General features: G+C 37.0%; 1 protein-coding gene across 2 annotated transcripts in view; it reads left to right on the plus strand.

Moving 5' to 3' along the window:
- WWOX (WW domain containing oxidoreductase) overlaps nucleotides 1-23,424 on the plus strand; it is a 532,897-nt gene that overhangs the window by 285,987 nt on the left and 223,486 nt on the right. The window contains exon 9 of one of the 2 annotated variants that reach the window (XM_075161454.1): nucleotides 10,069-10,181. The exons of the other annotated variant lie outside the window; for it this stretch is intronic. Within the exon in view, the coding sequence (XP_075017555.1) occupies nucleotides 10,069-10,181 (113 nt within the window). The remainder of the gene's footprint in view (nucleotides 1-10,068; nucleotides 10,182-23,424) is intronic. 2 annotated transcript variants of the gene reach the window in all.

Below are 23,424 nucleotides of genomic sequence, written 5' to 3' on the forward strand. Positions count from 1 at the left end.
TTCTAAATGAAATTTACCCAGTATTCTGCATTTATACATTTAAAGAAGAGCTAAGTGCAATCATCAGATGGAGTGGTGATGTTTCCCTTAAAGAAGAAGTGTCACTTTTCTGCATTAAAATCTCTTTACATGCAGGTTTTCTCATAAAGCGAAAATTGCCTTTGCATGTTTTTAATCTATTCAGTTACAGAGTTATTTATTCATTTACCTCTAGTTTTAAGGAGGGGAGTGGGGTTTGTTATCAAGAGAAGTATGCTGAGAAGTGGAGACAGATGATATCGTAGTATTCTGCAACTTGTATCATTGCCTCCAAGCATAGCAGCTATTCCTTCCTGTCTGATGATAACCCTCTGCCCCAAAGAATCACAAACTTTCTGCTCTCTTTAATTCTATTCTCTTAGTTGCTGAAACAGCATCTATATATTTTATTTTTTCAGAGATACCCTAGCAGAGTAACAGAGGGCCTCATTAAGGGCATCTGTTATCTTCGTTCATATTTTATTCTGATTTTTAAGAGTGCTTCAACAGAAGGGATTAAGTGAGAAAAGAACAGACCATCTTTTTTTTACTACTCTTCTGTACCAATTGCTCCCAGTGTCGGAAATACCCCATGATTACTGCTGTGCAAAGCTTTGCAATATGGTTGGTGCAACCACATTTGGCAGTGATTCACAAGTCATTCCAAATACCATTTCACAGCAAATCCTAATGTAGCCTGAAGATAAAAAACATTGTAAAAACTGTACAGGGTGAGACCGCCTTTGTACTGATAAATATTTCCTTAAAATTTAGATGAAGATGCTGTGCTTGCTTTATTTAAATACAATTGTGTCTGTAATGCCATAAAAAAGACATACTGTGGGTGAGGAGACTGGCAAGTTATGGAGGAAGGAGCAAAAACTTGGAAATTTTGGTAGGGATAGAGTGTCCTGGGAGGCATTTTGCTTCTCTGAGCCTACCTGAAGCTTGCTATGATGTGTGACTGGGACTTGGGTTACTCTGGACTTGGGAGTCTGTGGAAGATGTTTGTCTTCCTTTTATCATGATACACATGTCCTACCAAGATATTACAAGCTAAACAAGCTAAAATAAATGAATTTTATTGCAAAGACATTCTCAGAGCAAAGCAGCGCTTTGCTTTTTAACATTGCATTGCTGCAAGACTGTTGTCCCTTATTATCCCTGAAATGATTCTGCTATATTTGCAGGATGATTGTTGGATCAGGTATTAATGTAAATAGTACTGTAAATATACTGACACTGTGCACTGCAATGCAGGTAACTGAAACAAAACCAACTGTTTGGCAGCTATGGGAAGAACCAAGCTTTAACTGCATTGTTGGCCACAGGGTCTCTCTCTCACAAGTACAACTTTTGGTGTGCCTCTGGGGCTGAAGTAAGTGTAGGCCATGCTACTGCTTGGAGGAGCTGATGGGTACATCTATATTTGGAACTCATAAGCTGCAATGTTGCAGAGTGACTTAGCCTAAATACAGAGTTGTTGAGGTTTTGGTGTTGGTTTTTTTCCTCTCCTTCCTCTCATAGCAGAAAAAGAAAGTTTTACATCTGATTGAAGGATGGTGGGAGGGAAGGCAATGGAGGGAAGAGAGACAAATCACTATTTATAGCAGTACAAAGATAAGTGAGTCATCTTTATTTTAGTGCTAGTTTAAGAAAATGTTGCAATTGTCTGGTATTATTGGTAACAAGTCTCTTTCTAATGAAACCCGCTTGATTGGGACGTGCAAGCCTCAGGAGTACTCTTTCTTATCTGGTAGTTAATGCACTGGCTAATATTTTACTGTCAACATTAATTAGAGATTTGGGAGGGTAACTGGCACAGTCATCTAGTGCTCTCCTGTTCTTGAGGTTAACAGATTGGAGCAGTGAACAACATAAGGGCAAAATGTCCCCCTCCTAGGGCCAACTCAAATACCTTAGATAGAAGCAGAGAGAGAAAGGAACTTCAGCAAATCTTTTGTATATTGAGAGTAATATAGTGCAAGTTTTCTGCAGCAGTGGGGTCTGGATTGTATCTAGTTGGCTTCTGTAAAAGTGGTAATTTAAAATGTGCCTGTAGAAAGAAAATTCGACTGATTCTGTGGAATTTTCTTTCACATTTCCTATATACTCTTCCAACTAAAGCCACTTTTTTGTGTTTCCAGGAGGCATGCCAAAATGCATCAAAATACCCTCTGCTATGACTTGTCAGAAACACCAGTGACCACGGTAGCATTGCCAAGGGCTCCTCCTTGGCGCGTCCTGGGAATAAAAAGTAGAGGGAGGAAAATGAAATGTCATGTAGGTCTGTCTTAGTCTTTGGAACTCTTAGGAGCTGTACAGGACATCACTGGGGATACTGGGAGGCAAGCAGTCCGAAGGTTGGACTAATCAGTGCTTCCTTCCTAACACTAAGAAATAGGATAATCGTACTTTTTTCCTAGATTTGCTACCAATGTACTGGTGAATTGAACAATCAGTTCATCTCCACATCTATCTTTTTCCTTGTTCGTAGTGGGAGATACCAATATTGAACTCTTTTTTAAAGCACTGTACGTTAAAAGCTCCATATATAATTAAGAATGTGTTGTTAATGATAATTCTAAGTATAGACGATAAAGAAATTTTTAGCTGTTTTCAGCCTTTTCAACTAGCATGCTTGACAAATTCCTTCTTCAGTAAGTAAAAATATCCCATTTGTACTCTAAAATCATTGCTGTAGGGAGGTTTCAGAAACTGCAGGTAGTCTTGTTCCTGTCCCTGGAGTTTAATTGTGGTTATTTGTTTTTAATCTATAGATAAATAGTAGTTAAGAATTACTCTATTCAAATTTGTTTCACTTCTCCATTATACTATAATGGTTCTGCAACAGCTCCACTGTCCAAACCTAATTTTGTAAATTTTAACTAAAATGATGAGGTAATAAATCTTAGCTACCAGACACATGAGCAGGCTAAATTACCCAGTGGAGAAGTTGCTTATTTGAATCATGTCCAGGACATGAGGAGCCTGATTTGAGACTGTCCAAGGCCAAGAAATACTAATTTTAATATATAGCATGATATCTATGCCTTTTTAATCCTGGAGGGCGTGTTAGAAAAGAAGCTCTTTTCTAGAGTTATGGCTATGAAGAAAACCATACAGGGATAGTTTCTCTTAAAATGTCAATGCTGCTTCTATTTTTATACTACCCCTAGCTTTGTATCCTTATTCACTGGATCTAAAGGGCTGCTGATCCTTTATCACCAGTAATGTGGCTGTTTGAGAATGCACACTGTGTTTCTTACCTGCTGCTATCAGTCAGTATATCTTGTTTCTGTCAAACTGTATTCATTACAAGTCGCAAACTGTAGAATTTACTTGCATGAGGGCTTCCAAATTTGGGGAAAACTAAATAAAATCTAAATTTTTTTTTTCCTTGGTTTGCTTTAAAACCAAGATATCTTAATCTTTATTTACCTGATGTTTAATGTAATTGACTTGCTTGTCACAGACCTAATATGAACTAATAAAACTAATAAAATGTCTAAAGTCCTCATCTGTTTTCAGCAGATATTCTGCAATAGGAATATCTCATCTACAGAAGAGCAGTGTATATATTCGGCATGTTTAAAAAGTGATTAATCATGATTATGGACAAATTAATTATGGACACACAAAGACCGAAGGAAGAGCTGAGCACAGATAGTCTCAAAAAGTCTAGTCATGCAAATGGTGAAAAAGGGCAGGAGGGAGAGGATTTTGCTAAATATGCGAAGAGCATCTTGGAAATAATCTAAATAGATGATCTTAAATATGTTCACTGCAGTAGAGCTACCTCACTTTCTAAATAGTTATGAGATCTCTGCATGAAAAGCCATATTTAGGATCTGGATATTCTCCAGACTCATCTCCACTGGGATGGACTTGGGCAAAATTTCTGTATAGTTTTTCTAGGAAGAGTTGTTGGAAACTCTCTTTCAAGGTCTTTACAGTAATAATTTGATAAGTTCTCTGCGGAAGCTTGTTCAAATGTTTACCTGTCTGTATGTGCATTTATATATTTTATATGCGCGCACACACACACACACACCTTTTTTAAAGTTTTCCCTCGTCCTTGAAGAGAGGAACCTTAAGAACTTCAGGTCTCAGTGCTTTAAAGTTCTGATAAAACAGTTATCAGAGAGATCAGTAGGAATGGAGAGTGCTGTCCTCAAAATCATTCAACTCCTAAGTTTTATAGCGTTGACAAGAATCGGAAGTATTTGAAGCTAGAAGCTATGTGCATGCTTCCTACAAACAACTCTGCCAATTATTCTTGCAAGTAGTAACCAGGCAGGATTGGCCTTTTCTAAGGTCACCTTCGGTTGTGCTTAGTGGAACAACTGACTTAAAGTGTAGGAAGGTGAAGCCACTGTTATCACCTGTAGTAAATTTTAATTCAGTTATCCAAATAAACATTGAAGCTTGTATGTTAATGCTTATACTTTCTGACTATCTTTAGGTTTTTTGAGTTATGTGTACTTTAAAAACATAGTTGACATGAGAAATATTTTCTGCTGCAAACAAATAAGAGAGAAAATGAGGAAAATATTGTTGTGGTTGTTTTTGGTGTTTTTTTCCTGTTTCGAGAGAAGTAGAAAAAGGATATTCACCATTTTAAATGCTTCCCAGTAATTTTTTTAATTACCTCTAACCAAGAAACAGTTAAAAAAGTGCTCTTGCACCCCTTCTTTTGGAACACAGTAGAGGTTGACAAATTAATTTATGAAGAAAGCACTGTGCATAAGAGTTAAAACTATTTGCATAGGATTTGGCTTATGAACCATCATAAGTCTGTATATGGAAAAAAAATGAAAAAGCTAACTCTTAATTCTCAGGCTTGGGGGGATGGTGTGGCTTTATATATTTTTGTTGTTGTTCAATACACTGTTTATAAAAGCAAGTCATTGTGAGATTAATGGGGGTGGACTCAAGACTTCCCGGTGGCTGATTTGGAGTCCAACATACAGGTGTGGTAAATGTCGGGTCCTCCTTATGTAGACCTTTCAAGGGGAAGTTATTTATATTGTCTTCTTGTAATTATTTTGACAGGGATTTTGAAAATCATTTCAAGTTGTGGGACAGATTTATATTTGATTCAACCTGAATATATTTGGGCTTAGCCAGTCTCCCTACAGTGAGACCTGCAAAACAAAACTGAGCTGCAAAAGGAAAAGATGGTGGTGATGATTCAGTACGTGGGATTGCTCTGACCGGGTCAGTAAGAAAGCGATGCCCAGGAGCGTGAGGGTAGACAGGGAATGCAGGATATCAAGGCTTTAAATGTATGCTGGGGGATGGCTGTGCTCTTGCTGATGTTAACTTATAGCTGAATTTCAGAGTAGGTAATTGAGGTTACTTGTGCTAAGAGTTCGCCTTTTCTAGCCTGTGCCACAAGTATTTCAGGGGAGAAATGGCTAAAATGCTGTTCAAACTGAGAGCACTTTGGAACAGCGAGATTTCTCCATAGCTGAGAGGGAAACAGGAATGAAACGGGTAAAAAACCCCACATTGTCGAGAAAGCGTGTGAGTTTAGAACTTAATTATACTCCCATTGAATCCAATAATAAGAATTCCTATTGATTTTAAAAGGAGTATGATTTGGCAACACTTCATCTCCTCAGTCTGCGCTAGCTAGTGCATAATGGTCTCTTTTAAACCTATTCATTTGTTTCAACCTTTATTGGAGGACAGAGTGCTTACGGCTGGCAGAAACGGGGGAGGAGAGAAGCTGTTTTATTTGTAACACAATTCAAATGAAAGAGTAAACCAGACCATCACAAATACATTCAGAATTGCAGAAAAACTTGTTATTAAGGAATTACAAGTTTTTTGCCTTCCTATTTTAACCAGCTCTTTTTGTAGCTTTGACATTCCTAGGGTTTTTTTTTTTGTAGAGCAAGACACGAAAACTTATGAAGTCTACACAAAAGTCTTATTTGCCATTTCGTGTGTTGAAACTGGGCTTCACAGGAGTGTTATTGTTTGCTTTGGTTTTGCTTGTATTTAACATGTAGCTTTTAAAAGCCCTTCATGGCTGGAGAGTTTTTATTGTAAACATAAAACATTAATTTAAACATTAAAAATTTTACAGCTGCTTTTTAGTACATAAATTTTCACAGACACCCAAAGACAGTAATTTTTGTTTTGATATTTGCTTTTTCCTAACTGCTCCGAAGTTGCATAGAGAGGGGAAAAAAACAGAATACTGATAAAATACTTCATGTTTAGACCTTTGAGCTGTAAAAGCAACATTCTTAACACAGGGGAGAATTCCTATTAAGTAAGGGATAAATATTAGTGCTGCCAAAAAAAGCAAACATTCCCACAGTTGGGATTTTGGGGGGGTATGGGAGAGGTGGTTTTTTTTTCTCCCTTAAACAGCTTTTCAGCAAATCAAAAACATAAAAAAGAATAAAAAAGGAAGAAGAAAAGCAAGTCAATCTGCTCATAGACTACAGCAGAATAATCATTACTCTTCATGCAGTATGTCCTTCACAACAGGGCTCTTTCCAAGGCCCAAGACAATAATAACAAAGAAATAAATAGAAATTGTATAGCAGTGGTAATGTTTGAAGTTTTGTGGCAGTAAGATTCAAAAGCAGTGGCTGTTAGGTTGCCCTGCTCTGAACAAGAGGTGGTTGGTTTATGAAAAGTGTGCTTAATTGTTAGCTATGTAAATTGGAGAAGCTTCATTGATTTCAATGGGTCTGCAGGAAATTATAAGAGAAAATGAGTTGTATGCAGTGAGTAGCTTTTTAATATTTTTCTGTAGCAATACCTGCAGGAATTTAAATTTGTCCCAGGTCTGCTCAGGGAGAGCTGCAATCAAATGGCATTTGACATTATTTTGAACTTTCATAGTAAGTAGTGGAAGAACAAATCTGGGAGGTGGTGTCACTGGGTGCAGCAGTGTTTCCTAAATTAGAGTGGATCAGTAGTTTTTGTATTATATCAACGCCATCACATTTTTATAAAAAGAAGTAGCTATAGGTGCTCATTACATCAGAGGTATTGGTCTCTGGTTATAATAAATGCTGAGAATGGAAACACTTAAAGAGAGGATGTATTGTTATAAGCAGTGTTGAAAAAGAAACATACAGTTTTATCCCACAGTATGTGTCCAAACTAGAACTAGAAAACTAGCCAGCTAGCAAGTCTAGAAAGCAGATGCTTTTTGTTTCCAAAGGTACTTGAGCTGGAGAGAGAACATGGTCAAGCCAGCTCTGGTGGTTAGGAGAAGCATTAACCGAGCTGTGTAAATGAAATGGCAGTTGGGTCTTGCTTAGAAATGCATACCAGACAGACCCTTGTCCCATCACCTCTAAAACAACGGTTTTGATGTATTGGAATAGTGGGGAACATTTTATGTTTTTTTCTGGTCTTTTCTATACTTCTGGCTTTTTCTTTGATGGAATAATTTGCAGAGTGACTGATATTACCCCTAAAAACTTACTAGCTAACTCAATTTCATCAGCAATCGGTCAGTTTGAATAAAAAATCTAAACATACACATACTGCATATAAGAGTACTTTATATGTATGCTTAACGTCCATTTGAATTTCATTTAATGGTGTTATTAAATCTCCATGAAGATAACTTTTTGTGACACAGCAAATAAGTACAATAGGGAAGCATCTTCAATATGCTATAGCATTAACAAAAAGATTCATCTTTGTATATAACATGGAGTTTGCTGGATAAGGTGCTGAACAAATGGATTCTGTTTTTCTGCATGTCACTGAATTGGTCTTTACAGGTCTGGAGAAAAACCAAAATCAACAAATTAGGAAGACAACAGTATTGCTTACTTGTTTCAGCTTCAAACACAGGAAAAGCATATTTCGAAGTTTCCAGGGGCTGTTGAAATGTGTGTTTCTTTGACGTTGTTTGTTATTATGTGTGTATTTCTGTTACAGAATTTCACAAGTCAATCCAGCACTGTTTGGCAAAAAAGTAACAAAAACTCACAAACCATCAGTTTGCTTGGCTCGGAAGGATCTGTTGATGGAAATGACTGGCAAAGGCATTGCGTGTATATTCACCAGTGTTCTTTTATAAATAGTACTAACTCAAAAAGCTAAGTAATATGCAAACCCATCTACTGAAAAATTTCTGGTTTTAAAAATAAAAATAATCTGAGAAAATGTGCTAGTGCTGTATTGGATCAGGTCGGGGGGCTGTTGGTTCAGTTTCCTTTAGCTACTAAATAGCACATGTAATCCTGCACTGATTGGTTTTTACGTCTCTGTCCCTCTCCTTTTCAGAAATTCGAAGTAAAATTATAATCAGCATTCAATTACCCAAATTTAAGCCAGAATGGAGTCATGGTACTGCTCACCTGTCTGTCTGGTTAGGTTCACGCTGATGCAGGTCTTCTGATACTCACAAATCCTTTTTCAATACTGTAGGAAAGCCATAGCGATGAATTCTTCTTTCCATAATTTGCCCCGGTGCCATTTAAGCAGCATGTGCACCAGTTATTAATTTCTCTACTTGTCTTTCAAGCTTGAGTAACTAACTCCAATATCTGGAAACAGCTACACAGGAAGCGTTATTCATTAGGACAGGTGGCTCGAGCATGGAATAATCACCATTGCAGATTTATTCCATGGAGGGATAAGCAGAACTGCACAGTGCGGCCAGGTTCCCAGCAGCAGCACAGGTCAGGGAGGTGGCACGTGTCTTGTAGAAGTACTGAGTCAAACACGCTGGTCATATTGCTTTCTGCAAGAGAGCTCAGATTCTGGTGACCACTCTTGCAGTATCTTTCACATTAGAAGTAGTGGATGATATTTCACAAGTAAAAAATCACGAGATAAACAGAATTTTTCCTGTCCAGAATAGTTCTGGAGTTAATAGCCTGGAGAAGTATTTCATGAAACATATTAAAATAAAATGAGTAAACTGTCCAAAGAACTGCAGGCTTCAAACAAAGAAAAAAAGTGAAAATGGAAAGCTCAAAACTTTCCAGGAATTTGTTTCAAGTATTATTTTTCGTAGCTATGAGACACACATGGATATATAAATACAAAATTTGTACAGGTAAACACAGATGCCAGTCTAGTAGAAAATCTTTTCAGTGAGGGGAGGTGATACAGAGAGAGGAAAGTATACGATGGTAGGAAATCCTACAACCACAGAATAAGGCTTCCGTACACTCAAGAAGTCATGGGGGCTTAAAAAAGACTTAAACAAAGTTGTAGGAAACCTTATTTTTTACTGGCTTTCCTATAAAATTTATTTTCATACATATATGTATCTGTGTATGTGTCCATGCGTATATGCTGTCTATACACATAAATACATATGTATAACACATGCATATATGATGTGCACATATTTATTTTAAGTAAGCACTGTTGCATTAATATAGTGTGTAAATGATTGGTTACAGGTAGATGATATAACTGGTTCACAGAATAAGTGAAAATGTTATTTTACATGTGCTATTACAGAAAGTGTGCTGCTACGGAACATTTGAATCACAAGCTTCATTGTTAATTGCGTGTACAAGAACTGTGTATAACCACATCATAAATACATGTACACAATGGACATTGCGTGCGAGTTGTTATCAGGACTTGATATTATTACTTATAACTTAAAGAACTAAAATCATTAATTAAGTCCCCAACCTCTTCACTGGGTTTAGACAGGTGCCAAACAGTGCCCGCGATCTGCTCTCAACTCGCTGTGCAGGGACTGTCCAGAGATGAGTAGAAATTTCTGGGTTTTTTTTTAAACACCATTTTCTTTGCTGCTTTAAGAGCAGTGTCTGCTGTCTTTATTGCTTCATCACTGTAAAGTTAAAGTTTTTGTGTTTCCCCTAATCAGTTTGTAGTAGACCACTAGTACTCTAGGTCAGGAAAAATTAAGAACTCTTTTAAAAGAAAAGCACTGCAACCTCCAGTAACTCTGATCAGCTGTTTTTTATTAATCTGCCTGAATTTCCTTGGCTTCTCTTCTCTAGTAGTTTAGTGGAGACACTGGGGGTTTTTGAAGTATTTGTTGTGTTTACTTGAGCAGCACCTTTTGACTTGCAGGCAGCCGGCACGTCCCTCCCTGCCAGAGCTAGTTCTGTGTTGGTCAAACTTGTGGTCTACATGAAAAGTCTCTTTCTGCTACTAACACCAAGAGCCTGTCTTTGTGGTTTGTGGTAGGTGGACATTTTTTGACCTCATAAACTTTGCTGCTCTGTGTGTAGTGGGTTTTTAACAGCTAATATACTTTGAGAACACTGAGGTCCCAAATAGCTGTGTCCTTTTGTGACAAAACAAAGCACAAAATCACTACTTTTCCACCGATTGAGCTGTTACTTTACTTACAGTTTGGATTTTAAATTTGTTTTACAGACAATATTTGAAAAGTTTCAGAAACTTGTGGTGAATTATGTGTGAGTCAGCAGTTAAATGAAGAAGTGAGAGGCAGGTGGTGAACTCATATGATGAACTTTTGTGTTTTGATATAAACCTGTAACTTCACAGAAGCTTCCCGTCCACAATTATCCTGTCCAAAGAGGGCTGACTTCTCAGATAGCTCTCCTCAATAACTGAATAAATAAAAGAATGAATAAATAAATAAATCCTTGGTAGAAAACAGAGGCACAAAGGGAAGAAAGTAATAAAGTAAAATTAAATAAGTAGTAGTAAACACTCAACAGTATTGTATTGTAATACATATTAAGCCTTGTGATTTTAGCTTACTTATTGCTCTAAGTTACATTGCATAGTCCCAATTCGGCATGCTCTGAGCTTGGCAATTTTACATGCAAAGTAAGATATATATAGCTGTGTTAACCTGCTGAAAGTTCAGACCAAAAAACTTCATGGGTGGCTCCTTTGCTCATAACACTTCTTTGGATTTTTTAAAATGGATATTTCAATATCCTTTTGTATTTCCTCCATGGCCAGGCTCAAACCTTGTAATTCTTGGCATTCATATTTCATAAGTTCATCCTTTGTTTGTTTTACATTAGGGCAAATACTGCACCGTTCTCTTACCTTTATAGTATTTCTATTGTGCCTTTATTATTACATATAATAAAAGAAAGCACAGTTATGTTAAATTTTATCCATCTGAACAGTAAGGCAGATATGTGAAAGAAAAATTATCCTGTGTTTTCTAATCTTGAACTTCTTCCAGTATATTCTGCGGCAATGGAGTTCATTCATTTACTTGGGTTGTGTTCAGTTACTACGTAAGTGATAAGCATTTTAATACTCCAGTAGCTTTTTTTACACTGACATCTTAGTGAGGAGCTCAGTTTTACAGAATGCTGATAGATCTGTTATAAAAACGAAATAGTAAATCTTAATGTACTGAACTGAATTTATTACACTTCAGGTTTATTTCCAGGGAAAAATAATTTAGATTACTTTCAATGTTTTACATATTTACTGGGTGAAAACCTAGCTTACCACGTCCATAGCAAAGTTCTTCTGGATGCAATAGAGCCATGATACAACCTCTGGGGTTTTTGCCTTCTAGTTAACCATTAAAAGGTAGTTTGTAGCTAAGCAATATTAGTTTCTGCTCCTAAAAGAATTAGTTTTGAGGGAAGCTGGTAGAACTGCATCAGTACAGAAGATCTTTGTGAGGTGTTTGTATGGAATAGGGCTTATGACTTTGGTTTTCTGTTTTCTCCAAAAGAAAGTTTTCGGATGTCGTAATGAATAATAATTCATTACTTATATGAGAGAGACAACAAAGATTTTTCAAGTGTAAGAAAAATGCAATAGCTTGCTTTGTTTGACCGGTTCCTCTCAATTGTATTCAGGAAGTGATAACCTCTTTGGTCAGATAAACAACAAAAGTATCAGTGTGATAATCAGATGAAAATTGACCATTCAGGAAAATCATAAATTCCATAGCTTTTTGCTAGGGAATGTAGTTGGCACACTACTGAGATAGGGTGATTTTCATCCAGTAAAGATTTAGTCCATCATGAACATCTCAGATAACAGGGACGGTGTTAAACCATTCCCAGTCAAAGAAGGAAATTGAAATTGTTGTTTGCACACAACCAAAAAGTGTAAAAGTATTTTCTTAAAGATTTTAGTATCATCTGTTGCACAGTATTTATAGAGAAAAAAAACGCCAAAACCCACTTTATTTCTCTCTTTGAATCTTCTTGCTTTCATTTACTTATAATTTACAGGCTGTGTGGGTGGGTTTAGAATTTATAATAGTTTGCAGGTGGTTCTCACTGTTTTTCTTTCCTTTACTGTCTTTTTGTTTGTTTAAAGAAAATCACAGTGGTATGAGTAGAGTTGAAGCTCGTGAATGTAACAGAATGGTTTATCCTGGCAAGGTAGGAAGGAAAGACAAGGGAAGAGAAACAAAAACAAAAGACAAAGGTCAAATATAGGTTCTATTAATTAAGGATAGCAAGTAATTTATGTCTGAATTCAGTTCTACAATTCTAGCGAGAATAGTATTGAAAACTTACAGATGGGAAAATATTTTCTTAGGTAAGACTAAAATTTTAGTTCCAAGATAAACCTAATTTTGACCTTAGTTTTGTGTGAAAATCTATTTTCTCCATCACATTTGCATTAGAGAAATGTGTCCAGCAGAGTTTGCCCACATTTTACTAATATAATTCAGTCTGGTTTTGACATGTGGGATTTATTTTTTAAAAAATGATTGTATATCCAAGATTCATTGAACTGATAAGGATTCTGTTATTCTGGCAAACGTTTGTTTCTGTTAACTCTGAACTTCTTCTGTATTCTAGTGATTATTTCTTAGGAGTCAATCATGTATATATGTAAGTCAATCAATGTATGTGTTCTTTCCATTTTAGAAACATCCCAGAATCTGAATTTAATCCCAGGCCTCCAGAAATATTAAGCCAGGGCCACTTCTGAGATTATGAGTTTTCTCTAGCTCTGGCTTGGGGAGTAGAATTACTTTGCAGCAATCTTCCACCAGTTCTGTGTTGCAATGTCACTACTTACAGACGTTTTTTACTCAGTTTCATTTTCAGTGGGTGACTTCTTCATGCAGTTATCAGCGCATTCTCATGTTGCTGCAGGGATGGTTTGTATTTGGAAAAAAACCCACAAAGTGGATACCCAAGTAAAGTTCTCTGAACCTTTCTTGCACTTTCTCCTTCTTTTCCTTTTTTATTTTCACTAGCTTTCTGGGCACCAGAACACAACTGGGAGGACTGCATTTGACTACTGACTACTGTTGTGCAATCTTGGCTCCCAACAAGTCCCATCTGTGTTGCTCCTTGATTTAACAGGAGGGTTCACTTAAGAGCAGGGCAAAGTATTTTCCCCACTCTGCAACCCGATGACTCAAATACATCCATGTTTCATGTTTTATCATGTTGCATAAATAATCTTATCTATCCCTGCAGTATTTCTGTTAGCTACATCATTGCTAAATTTTGTAGCAATATGCCCTTTGCAGTAAAATGTCACCAAAAAGTTATATACTGTAATAATTTTCATCTGTTTCATAAAGACAGACAATTTTTAAGATTCATGTTCATTTCATCATTGAAATCCGACTCTTCCTACATTAATTTATAATGAAACCTCATGCTCCCTTCTACATTGATCACTAATTTTCTGTCTTCTTGATATGTGTTAAAATAAACTATAGATATAAAGGGCACGTTATATGCCTGACACTGTTGAGTTAAATAGAACATACTTCTGTAACTCATCCCTGTAGTCTGCCCTGGCCTTTGTTTTACAGTGAAAATCCTCGAAACCCAATTGCAAAAGGTGGGCTGCATTTACCACATAGATGATTCAATGTGTTTCTTCATTTCTGTCTCCAGATAACCTGTGTAACAGGAATTTCCAAAGGCTGGCCTGCAGCCCACAAAGCTTTTGAATGCAGGCTGTGAAAGGGTTTTTGAAGTTGAATACAAAAATATTCCACTGCAGCTGAATATTATCATGTGGCCTCCAAATCAAAATCAATGTTGAAAAAGAAAGGATGGTATAGGTTAAGAACATAACATGAAAACCGATACAAAGGATGTGAACTGAGGTGTGCCTCGTTTATTATCCTACCTGACAACAGTGAGTACCAGCTGCATTTACAAACAGTAAAGGTCCATCAGAGACTCACGGGGAGATAATCTGTCCTGGAGCACTGGCTTGCATCTCTAATATAGTTAGAGACTGATTTAAGTCATGAAGCAAGATGTTCAGTGTATTTCCAATTGTTTTCATTAACAATGATAAACCTATTGAAGTTGACTGCTACAGTACAGTTTTACTGGAAAAATGTCACATTTGTGAACTTTCCAAATACTGGGTGACGTTTTCTGCTCTGAGGCAGTCTAGAGGAGATAGCCCTGATATACTTGGAATAGAGGGAATTACATTTGAATGTCGCCCAGTGCAAATAGCAGTGGGGAAGAAGGTAAAGCTTCAGAGATCCCCTGGTAAATTAATTTTCCCTAATTACATTTCATGGCAGGAAATACAGATATTAGAAGTGCCTGTTGAAATAATACAGTATTTAAGTTCTGATTAATCCATAGGTCAGGCAAGAACTGTTCAATACATGTCTCTAGAAGGAAAGCTTTGAAAGAAAAAGAAAAAGGGACAAACATCCACCCTTTAAATAGACAAGTTGAATTATTTCAAATGCTAGTTGGAATTTGTTGGCAGACTATAGATAAGTTAAGCCAATAGCTATAAAATTACCAAAAGTATAAAACATCATCACTAACACATCTTTCAGAGATCTGAGGCAGAATGATTTATTAATTTAGTTTTCTTCCCTCCTGCTTCTTAGGAAAGCTTTTTTTTTTCCAGAAATCCTTTGGTAAATGCATATTAATAATTCACCAGGACAAATAATTACAGATAATATGGGTACCACAAAAATATTTATATTCTGGTGGGGTGATAGTTCATGCCAGAATAGGATCAGATAGAAAGCTGTTATTTTTTCAATTTTTGCCAATGACTATTTGTAAAGCATTTTTATTTCACTGTGGTAAAAGCATCTTTCCTTTCTTAAGCCATGTTTCCTTTTGCTTTTTGATAACCCCCACCAGCTTCTACAAGGGGTCCCAAGAATGCTGAGATGCCCAATTACTCATGCAGTTTGTGCCTATGTAATATTTTATGATCTTCCCTGTTTGTTGGATTGTAGTGCTGAGAGCTGGAGTTCCCATGTATCAGCATGCTGGGGAAGGATAGGAGGGGTGTGCAATCCCTTCACGTACTAGAAGGAGTTACAGCTTCTGGAAGATACAGAAGAAATAGAGGGGAAAGACTCTCCCTCAATTTAGCCAGTAGCCCTCTTGTCATTCAAATCCTCCCAATCAATTTTTTTTTTCTAGATGCCCTATAAGTAGACATCCACCAGACAAGTCCCAATAATATCTAAAAATCCTATTCAAGCCTTTGGAGTAAATACACACAGTGCCTAGATGTTTGCCTTTCATATTTCAAATAGGTAATTAAGAAGATGGTATTTATCTCAGTCCATGTGGGAAATTCTGTTCTAGCTATTACAAAGACGTTCGTCAAAGTTTCTACCATCACCCCATAGTACAAAATGTGAATTTCAGACTTATTTTTGCCGTAGACAAAATACCGACCTGAGTTTGATTATCTTGGAGACATTAGTTGTCTTTTTGTGTGGAACTAAGGTTTTAACTTGTAGTGCAGGTGAAAAAAAATCTGAAGTGTAGAATGTGTTAGCATATATGTTGGAGTTTATCGGGTTTATTGATAGAACATTAGGTCAATTGGTGGTAGCGGTATATAAGAAGTGTGTGGGTATTTCATGTGTGTTAGAAGAAGGATGCTTTAACAATATTCTCTGTTGCCATTAGTATCTTTGGGTGCATGCTGTGTAGTTGCAAGTACTGTTTTAAAACTTGCGTTTATTTTGATGATTACTTTGCTGTATGGCAGACCTTTCCTTAAGGTTATTTCATGTGAAGTTTCAATAATGGTGGTGGTAATACTTTACTTCGGTCTCATGTTTCCATGTACTGGTTTTAAGTCAAGCAGAAAGCTTTATATTTTGTGCTAATGGAACTGATTTACTACTGTTCCCTATGTTTTAGATCTGTAATCCACATCTTTCTTCATCTGTATCATTTGTCTTTCCATTAGAAAGTGCAGGCTCCCATCATTTGTTTCCAGAGAACAGGTAAGGAGTTTCCTTCCATGTGTCCTCATGACAGCTATGGTTTTCATTTAGAAGTCAACCCTTGCCAAAAATTATCACTGAGAAGTTTCTGAGCGTTTTCTCATGTTCCTGCTTGCATAGAATGAAGGACATTGCTTATAACCAAACGATAGGTCCTCGATAAGAATTGTACCATTTAAATGCCTTTTAATGTCCTTGTGCCTGGAGAAAGCAGAGGCTCATTAAAGTGTAACCATTTCCATGGATAAGTTTCTCACTTACACTCATGAGTTTATGCAGTAAATAATTGGCAGTTGATGAAAGGAAAAAAGCATAGTCATTTCAAGGAAAAGCTAAACAAGTTAGACCAAAATATTCATAATGAGCGGCACAAGATGGAGGTGGTACGGTTATCTCCTCTTAAGACCCAAGGATACAAAGGCAAAAATTATATCAGGCCCACTGTGACTTTTAGCAGCTATGCCAAGCAAGCTGGGAAAGAGAGAGCCTGCAATGTGGGATAGTGGTGATGATGGCTCGTGTATAAAAAAGGTCTCAAGACTTAGAGATGGCAATGGTGGCTTCATCTGGAAAGAAACTAAACTTCAAAGGCTGCAGCTGCCTGAAGGGAATACACTAATTGAGAAATAACAGCTATAAAACTAATTCTATAATAATACATAAAAGTAAAAACAGTAACTCGGTATGACTGGCTGTCTAGAATTAAGCAAAGTAAGATGAAATGTCCTTTGCCAGCAGTCACGCTAAGTAAAATAAGAAAATAATGGCAACAGTAATTCTCCTTCTGAGGCAGCAGCACTTCTCACCTACACGAGACACGAGCGCTCATGTCCCACTCCAGCTGTCTTCTGGTTCTGGGGCAGCTCTCACCTCTGTCCTTTGTGTAGCTTTTACTCACAACTGCTCTGAAACTCCAGTAACAGTCAGTCCCACAACAAGAACTGAAACAAATTAAGCCTACTTTATGGGCACTACACCAAGTTCGAAGAGCAATATACTTATTTCTGACTATTTGTATACAGTGTTCTCTCTGTCCTTTTATTTTTATTTTTGCTCCTTTTCTCTCTGCTCTCCTGTCTTTTCAGAGCTTAAACTCTGTGGAAAGAAAATTCAGTGGGTGAAGATTTTCTGCCTCTATCAGTGCAACTATAATATTTTATATGGGTTAAGAATCTGCCTTTATATATTTCCTTATTTGATTCATGTCTTTACAGTTCTTCTGTTGGACCTGTCCTGACTGCTACTCTTTTCTGCTGCTGTTCTCCTTCTTCCTCCTGCTTCTCTCATCTACATCTTCTCTTTCAATTTTTCCATCAGCTTAGAATTATTGATTCTCTTGGGTACCACATCTCCACACTCTACTGTTGTTTCAGAAGCAACTCAGTACAGTCCATCCCAGTCCATCGTGGAGCCACTTACAGCCTCCCTCAGGAAAAGTAGGTGGCACACTACAGAAAGTGAAGCGAGCTGAAAATTATGGATTTTGGGGGCCCACTTCTGAGAGATGCAGACCTCAGAACCATTCACACTGATGTCATCAGAAGTGGTGGATGCTCAGCGCTTTCTAGGATTAGGCTGTTATTAAATTAAACTGAAAACAACAAAACTCATACTGAAATGGAGTAAACACCCACTCATCTCTCGCGTGATTACAAATTATTAAAAAACTAGAAAAAGCCTAATGTAGATTATTAATTTTTGGCAGACTGCCTTCCATCTCAGAATCATTGGTAGAAGGCCCATTCAGGCAGACAGCTGTTGTCATTTCATTGCCAGAGTGTGAAGTGGGCTACAGACACCTGCATGTGTGACATGTCTGTGCCACACACACCTCACTTCCATGCACCTGTAGAAGAGAAAGTTAAGGCTATTTCTAGGTATCTCCATTCTGACTCATGATGTACGACAAGGGGCATGTAAAAATTGTCTGTGCATTTTAATGGCCTTTCTAGTTATTTGCCAGCTTTTTTAGCCTATCTGGAAGATATACTTCAGGTTTTCAAAGGTGGGTTTCTTTGTCTGCTGGCACATAGTGTGGTATTTATACACGCTACCGTTGTTACAGGGCAAAAGTCAGCTTCGGTACCCGGAGTTCTGAACGATGTAAAGATTTGCAGCTGAGTTTCGTTTCCAGTTCTCTGTTCACATTAATTTACAGTAATATACAGCAGCAATAGTATTGTAAAAAGAGATAATTGTGAATGTTTCAAGACTAGCTGTTTCTGGAAAATATGCTAGTCATATGTGAGTGATTGCACTGAATAGAGAAGAAACTGGATAAAATTCAGTGATCTGTGTTACATAGCTTAAATTTAGAAAATTGAATGCTCCCTTTCAGTCTCATAATCTGGTTAGAAGGCATTTTACTTTCCATGTTTTTTGCAGCACAGATTTTGTGCAGAATTTTTCTAAAGCCACATTTCAAACTGTAAATCATTTTGGAAACCGAGTTCTGCTGCACACACTTTAGTTTACAGCACCTGTTGTTTTTTAAAAGATGTAAGTAATGGATGAAGCAAAAGGATGAAGCAAAGGAAACCGCAGAGTTCTCTGTGACCTCTGGGTGTCTTCACTGATGGAAATAAGTTGCTTGGGATTTACGTCATTACAGGTGAGAACAGAGCTTCCCCCTTGGGGTATGGGGAAGGAGCTCTGTGACTTGTTCTTGGACTCCAGCAAGCGGAGATTGGAGGGGAACAGCTAGTGCACTGATGAAAATGTATGCATGGAAGAATTTAAGTGCTAGGTAAACATGCAGATTATTGTTCTGATAGGAATAGTAAAAGTATTTTACTGGTTTCAGAGCTGAGAAGAACTTTTTTCTAAAGCTTAAGCATATGGGTTTTGAAAAAAAGAATCTCAAGAGCTCTGAAGGATGGTGATTAATGACCTAATTAAAGAGACATAGTTGGTGTACTTAAATATTGCCTCCCTGCCCCCATCCAATAGAGAAGATGCTCTGAAATTATGATAGCATGCTTCCTTTTTGTTAGCAGGACACTGTTATACAAATTGGCACCGCCTGACAAGGGCAAAATACTTTGTAAAAATACTTTGGAGCACCCAAATCCCCTCACTCAAGCACCTGTTGTGGAATCCACATGAAAGGAGTGGGAAAGACTTGGTTTCCCAGTTGGAACTGGAGAACAGGGATTTTACAAAACTCTTGGAAACAATTGTAAAAGGTACTTCTTGAAAAAGGTAATGTCGTATTACTGATGTTTACTTGGTTTTGTGGAACAGCTACCTTCTGCCGCCTCGACTGTATTTGTTCCCTTTTAATAGAACCTGGATACACAATATGAAGAAAATAGGGCAGGAAAAATTCTGTGTATTTGTGTGGCACTTATTTTACCCCAGAAGTTGAATCTCCTCACAGAATCCCATCTTGAAATCTATCTTTATTCATATGGTACAGGTTTGAATACGTAAACAGAGAAAGCTCTTTGACCTATATAAACTAGGAATTATATTTCAAAGATATTTAAATAATATATCAAACTGCCATCCATCTGCCCTTATTAATGAATGAACCGCCCAGAAATGATTTCAACTTCTGAGTATTTGAATAAATTGCTAAGCAGTTAAGATTACCTCCCATGTTGAGTACAGTGGCTTATTTTCCATGCGGTAATGAATGAAGGTGATTTAATCATAATCAGTAAATGACCTGCAAAATTTCATTTTGGAGTGAAGCTTTTTTAACCTATTGAAATGTAAAAGTACATTTAAAGTAGGTAAACCTTTCCTCCTCATTTAAGGCTCCCTGAATGGGCTGAAATCTTGCTTCCCTGAATCTCAGTTTAGAGATCTATTGACATCTTAGTTCTAAAACTACTTTAAAATGTGTTTTTTAATGCAAACGCTAAAAAAGCCTTAGAAGTAGAAGTGTACACACACTTCTTAATCTGATGATCCCAAAGCCGATACCCTGGGGCCACACTTCAGGGAGCAAAAATCAAGGAAAACCTCTGATTTGTTCTGCAACACGAACACGCTTGTTCCAGGCTTACAATTTCTTGTGCTGAATAAAACTAGATGACAAGTGTGAGGAAGGAGTACGTGTAGTGTGGCACTTACACAAATACCTGTTCTCACAAGTGGGTAGTCATACCCGTCCATTTAATTTAATCTGGAATTTCTTACTGTGGTGAAATGCCCAGAGAAGAATCTCAGAGGTACCGTAACCTGCTGTCAACTGGCAGAGTGAAAATTGTCTGTCAAATTCTGCCCCAGCTGGTGGTTTGGGTGGTAGAGCGTGGTTTCTTCTTTGCCCTGGTGCAATACCAGCTGTGCGCAGCCCTCGGTGCTGCAGGACACAGGCTTCCTAACTGCAAGCATTTGTTTTCCTTATTGTAGTGAGTTTTGTGGTTCATAAGGGAGAGATGAAACTGGCCAGTGATCTCCAAATATTTGCTGTCCCGTTCTCCATCTTTGTCAATATATTTGACCTTCATTTTTCAGCATTTCTGATAGTGCAGCTCTGTTTCTTCCCGTCTGTTGTTCCAAAAAGATTCTGAAACCGTGTGTAGAAAATACATTCAAATAAAGATGGACAGTTATATTCTGGTGTCTGAACTGTGAATGCTACACGTAAGATTTCAGAGACATTAAATTAATTGTTCTTGTTTTCTGGCACTCTTCTACTCTCCCTCATCCCAGCCCAGTATGTGTAGTTATTTTAATAAAACATGATTGCAGCTTTTCAGCCTTTTGACTAACATGAAGTGTCGTATCAGCTTAACAGCTGATGTGTCTTCAGTCTGAAAAATATATCATGCAGGGGGAATTCATTCAGATTTTAATTGGTCTTTTGCATCTCTAAGTTCTGTTCTCTTGCGATCTTATTTTACACTGGCTTATTTGCGTGGAATCTTTCCATGTAGTTCAGTAATTTAATCATCTTAACTAATTTGATAGCTTATGAATTCTAAATCAGAAATGCCTAGGCAGACAGTCTTTTTGTTATCCTTATCAATAATATGATACTTAAGCTTTTGTGGCAATAACAGGATGTGCAGAGTTTTTCATTCCCCTCTGTCTTCTGTTAGCGCTCCATATGGTAACATTTAAGTGTGTTTCTCAGGCAAAGACTGTTGTTGCTCACCAGACTGGTCCCTTCAGGTGCTGGTCTCCATCTGTGGATTAATTCACTTCCATCATTCTTACCACTGATACTGGAAACAGCTGTTGCCTTTTCCTTAGTGGCACGCGGGTCAGGAGATGACCTTAATGAATGAGTAAGCAAGAACGTCTATCTACCAGCCTGTCTGTCTGTCTGCCTTCATTTTGCTAGAGCATCATAGTATAAACTGACCAATTCTTCTACGTCTTTTATTCTCATAGAGGGTAGGGTGTTTTTTTTTCATTGTAATGGTTGTAGTACAAATAATAAATGAGCACCACCAGTGGAAAGTTGATCATGGTTGTGAATATAAGCTAGTGCAGTTGTGGTAACATTTATGTTCAAACTCTCCTCTTAAATTGTCATGTTTAAATTATTTTTTTTGTGTACAGACATTATCCAACTGTGACTTAAGTTATTTTTTAACTAGAAAAAAGTGCCAAACAATCTCAAGTGTGAACATGTCTCTTCACTTTAAAATAGATTAAAAATATTGTTGGATGGAATATATTCTTTCGTGGCTGCCTTACAAATTCTAAGGTCAAATATTGAATTTATCACTCAGTTCCTACTGGGGAAAAACTGCTGTGAAATGGAAATTCTGACTGTTTAAAGATCTGATCCTTCTTGTGTTTTATGGCAAAAGAGGTTCTTTCGTAACCTGCTCTCCTTGCCACAGGAAAGCTGTGGTCATGATTTCTTGACAAATGCTGCAATATTCAACAGGATGTCAGAATCTGAACTTAGTTTCTACCTGGAAAATGTTTAAGCATTCTTACTCAGTAAAGCTATCTGAAACCATCTGACCTGAGAAAATGTCTCATTGAATATTTGTAGAGACAGGCTATGGTATTCTTAATAATCATATGTATGAGGGGGTGGTTTGTTTTTCTCTTTGTTTTCAGTGCAGTTTAGCAAAAACATTCATTGGTAAGAAGTAAAACAAATGGGTGTTCACCATCCAAAAATATTCTAGTGTTGTCAGTCACTCTACTTAACTTCCATTTAATCTGGAGTAATTGTTCTAAAACCAGTCAGACTTTAATGAGTTATTCTACAGCACTGAAGCATGATGGAGGAAGTTCAGGTGGAATAAGATCCAAAGACTGGATGCTGAAGTTGCAAAAATTCAGCTTGCAAATAGGATGGATTTTTTTAATAGGAAAGGTACTAACTCTTGGGAAAAAATGTATTTGTGGCTATGTGTTACATTTTCCATTTCTTGAACCTTTAAATTAAGATTAACATTTCTGCATGAAATGAAATAAAAAACAGTCCCCATTAGCAAAAAAAAAATTCTGAATTTTATGTAGGAATTATTAGCTGAAATTCAGTGTGGTTGGATGATTGTAGATAATTACCCCTCCTGAAAAGTAGGTCCATCATTAATAAGCTTTTTGCATCTTAGATTTTAAAAAGTAAAGTTAAAGTAATATACGTTTAATGGAGTATGGATTTCTCTCTTCTTCATCATGCTGTCTTTTTTCTTTTCTGGGTAGTCCAGGCAAACAGCACACATCACTGACTGCAGGAGTGTTTTTAAACAGACTAACTGAAATTTAGATGCATTGAGATGTAGATGTGTGATCCAGAAAAAAAAAAATCCTAGTTCTTTGTTGATTCATGAACTGCATTGTTTTTTTACTTTAAAGGGGACTGAGCTTGCCTACCTGAGCTCTAGGTAAATAATGTAAGGGCAGATAGCTGAGGGAGAAGGAGGATGTGAAAATAGAGCAATAGAGCTGCTGCCTGTAGTGGAACTGGAAAAAAAAAAAATCAAAAGATAAATTATAATTAAGGTGCACCATTATGTTATGTACTGATTCTGTAACATTTATAACACAAATAACGTGATTTTCTCAGATTAAAGCAATGTGATCCCTCACTAGATTATATATACAATTAAAATAAATTTTTAAGGGGGATATCCCTTTTGTAGCTCTGCACTGGTTCTGGCACTATAAGTTTATCTTTAAATTTATATAGATTTAGAGATATATGTTTAAATTTCTGTACCTCTTAGGGGTAAATAAATATATTAAAATAAGCTATGGGTTGTATAGTACAGTATAACAATGATAAATGATGTTGTGTGTAATTTTTCTACTATTAACATAAAGTAATATAAACTGAA

This window comes from Calonectris borealis, chromosome 12 (assembly GCF_964195595.1).
Source record: "Calonectris borealis chromosome 12, bCalBor7.hap1.2, whole genome shotgun sequence".
In the NCBI taxonomy this organism is placed as follows: Eukaryota; Metazoa; Chordata; class Aves; order Procellariiformes; family Procellariidae; genus Calonectris; species Calonectris borealis.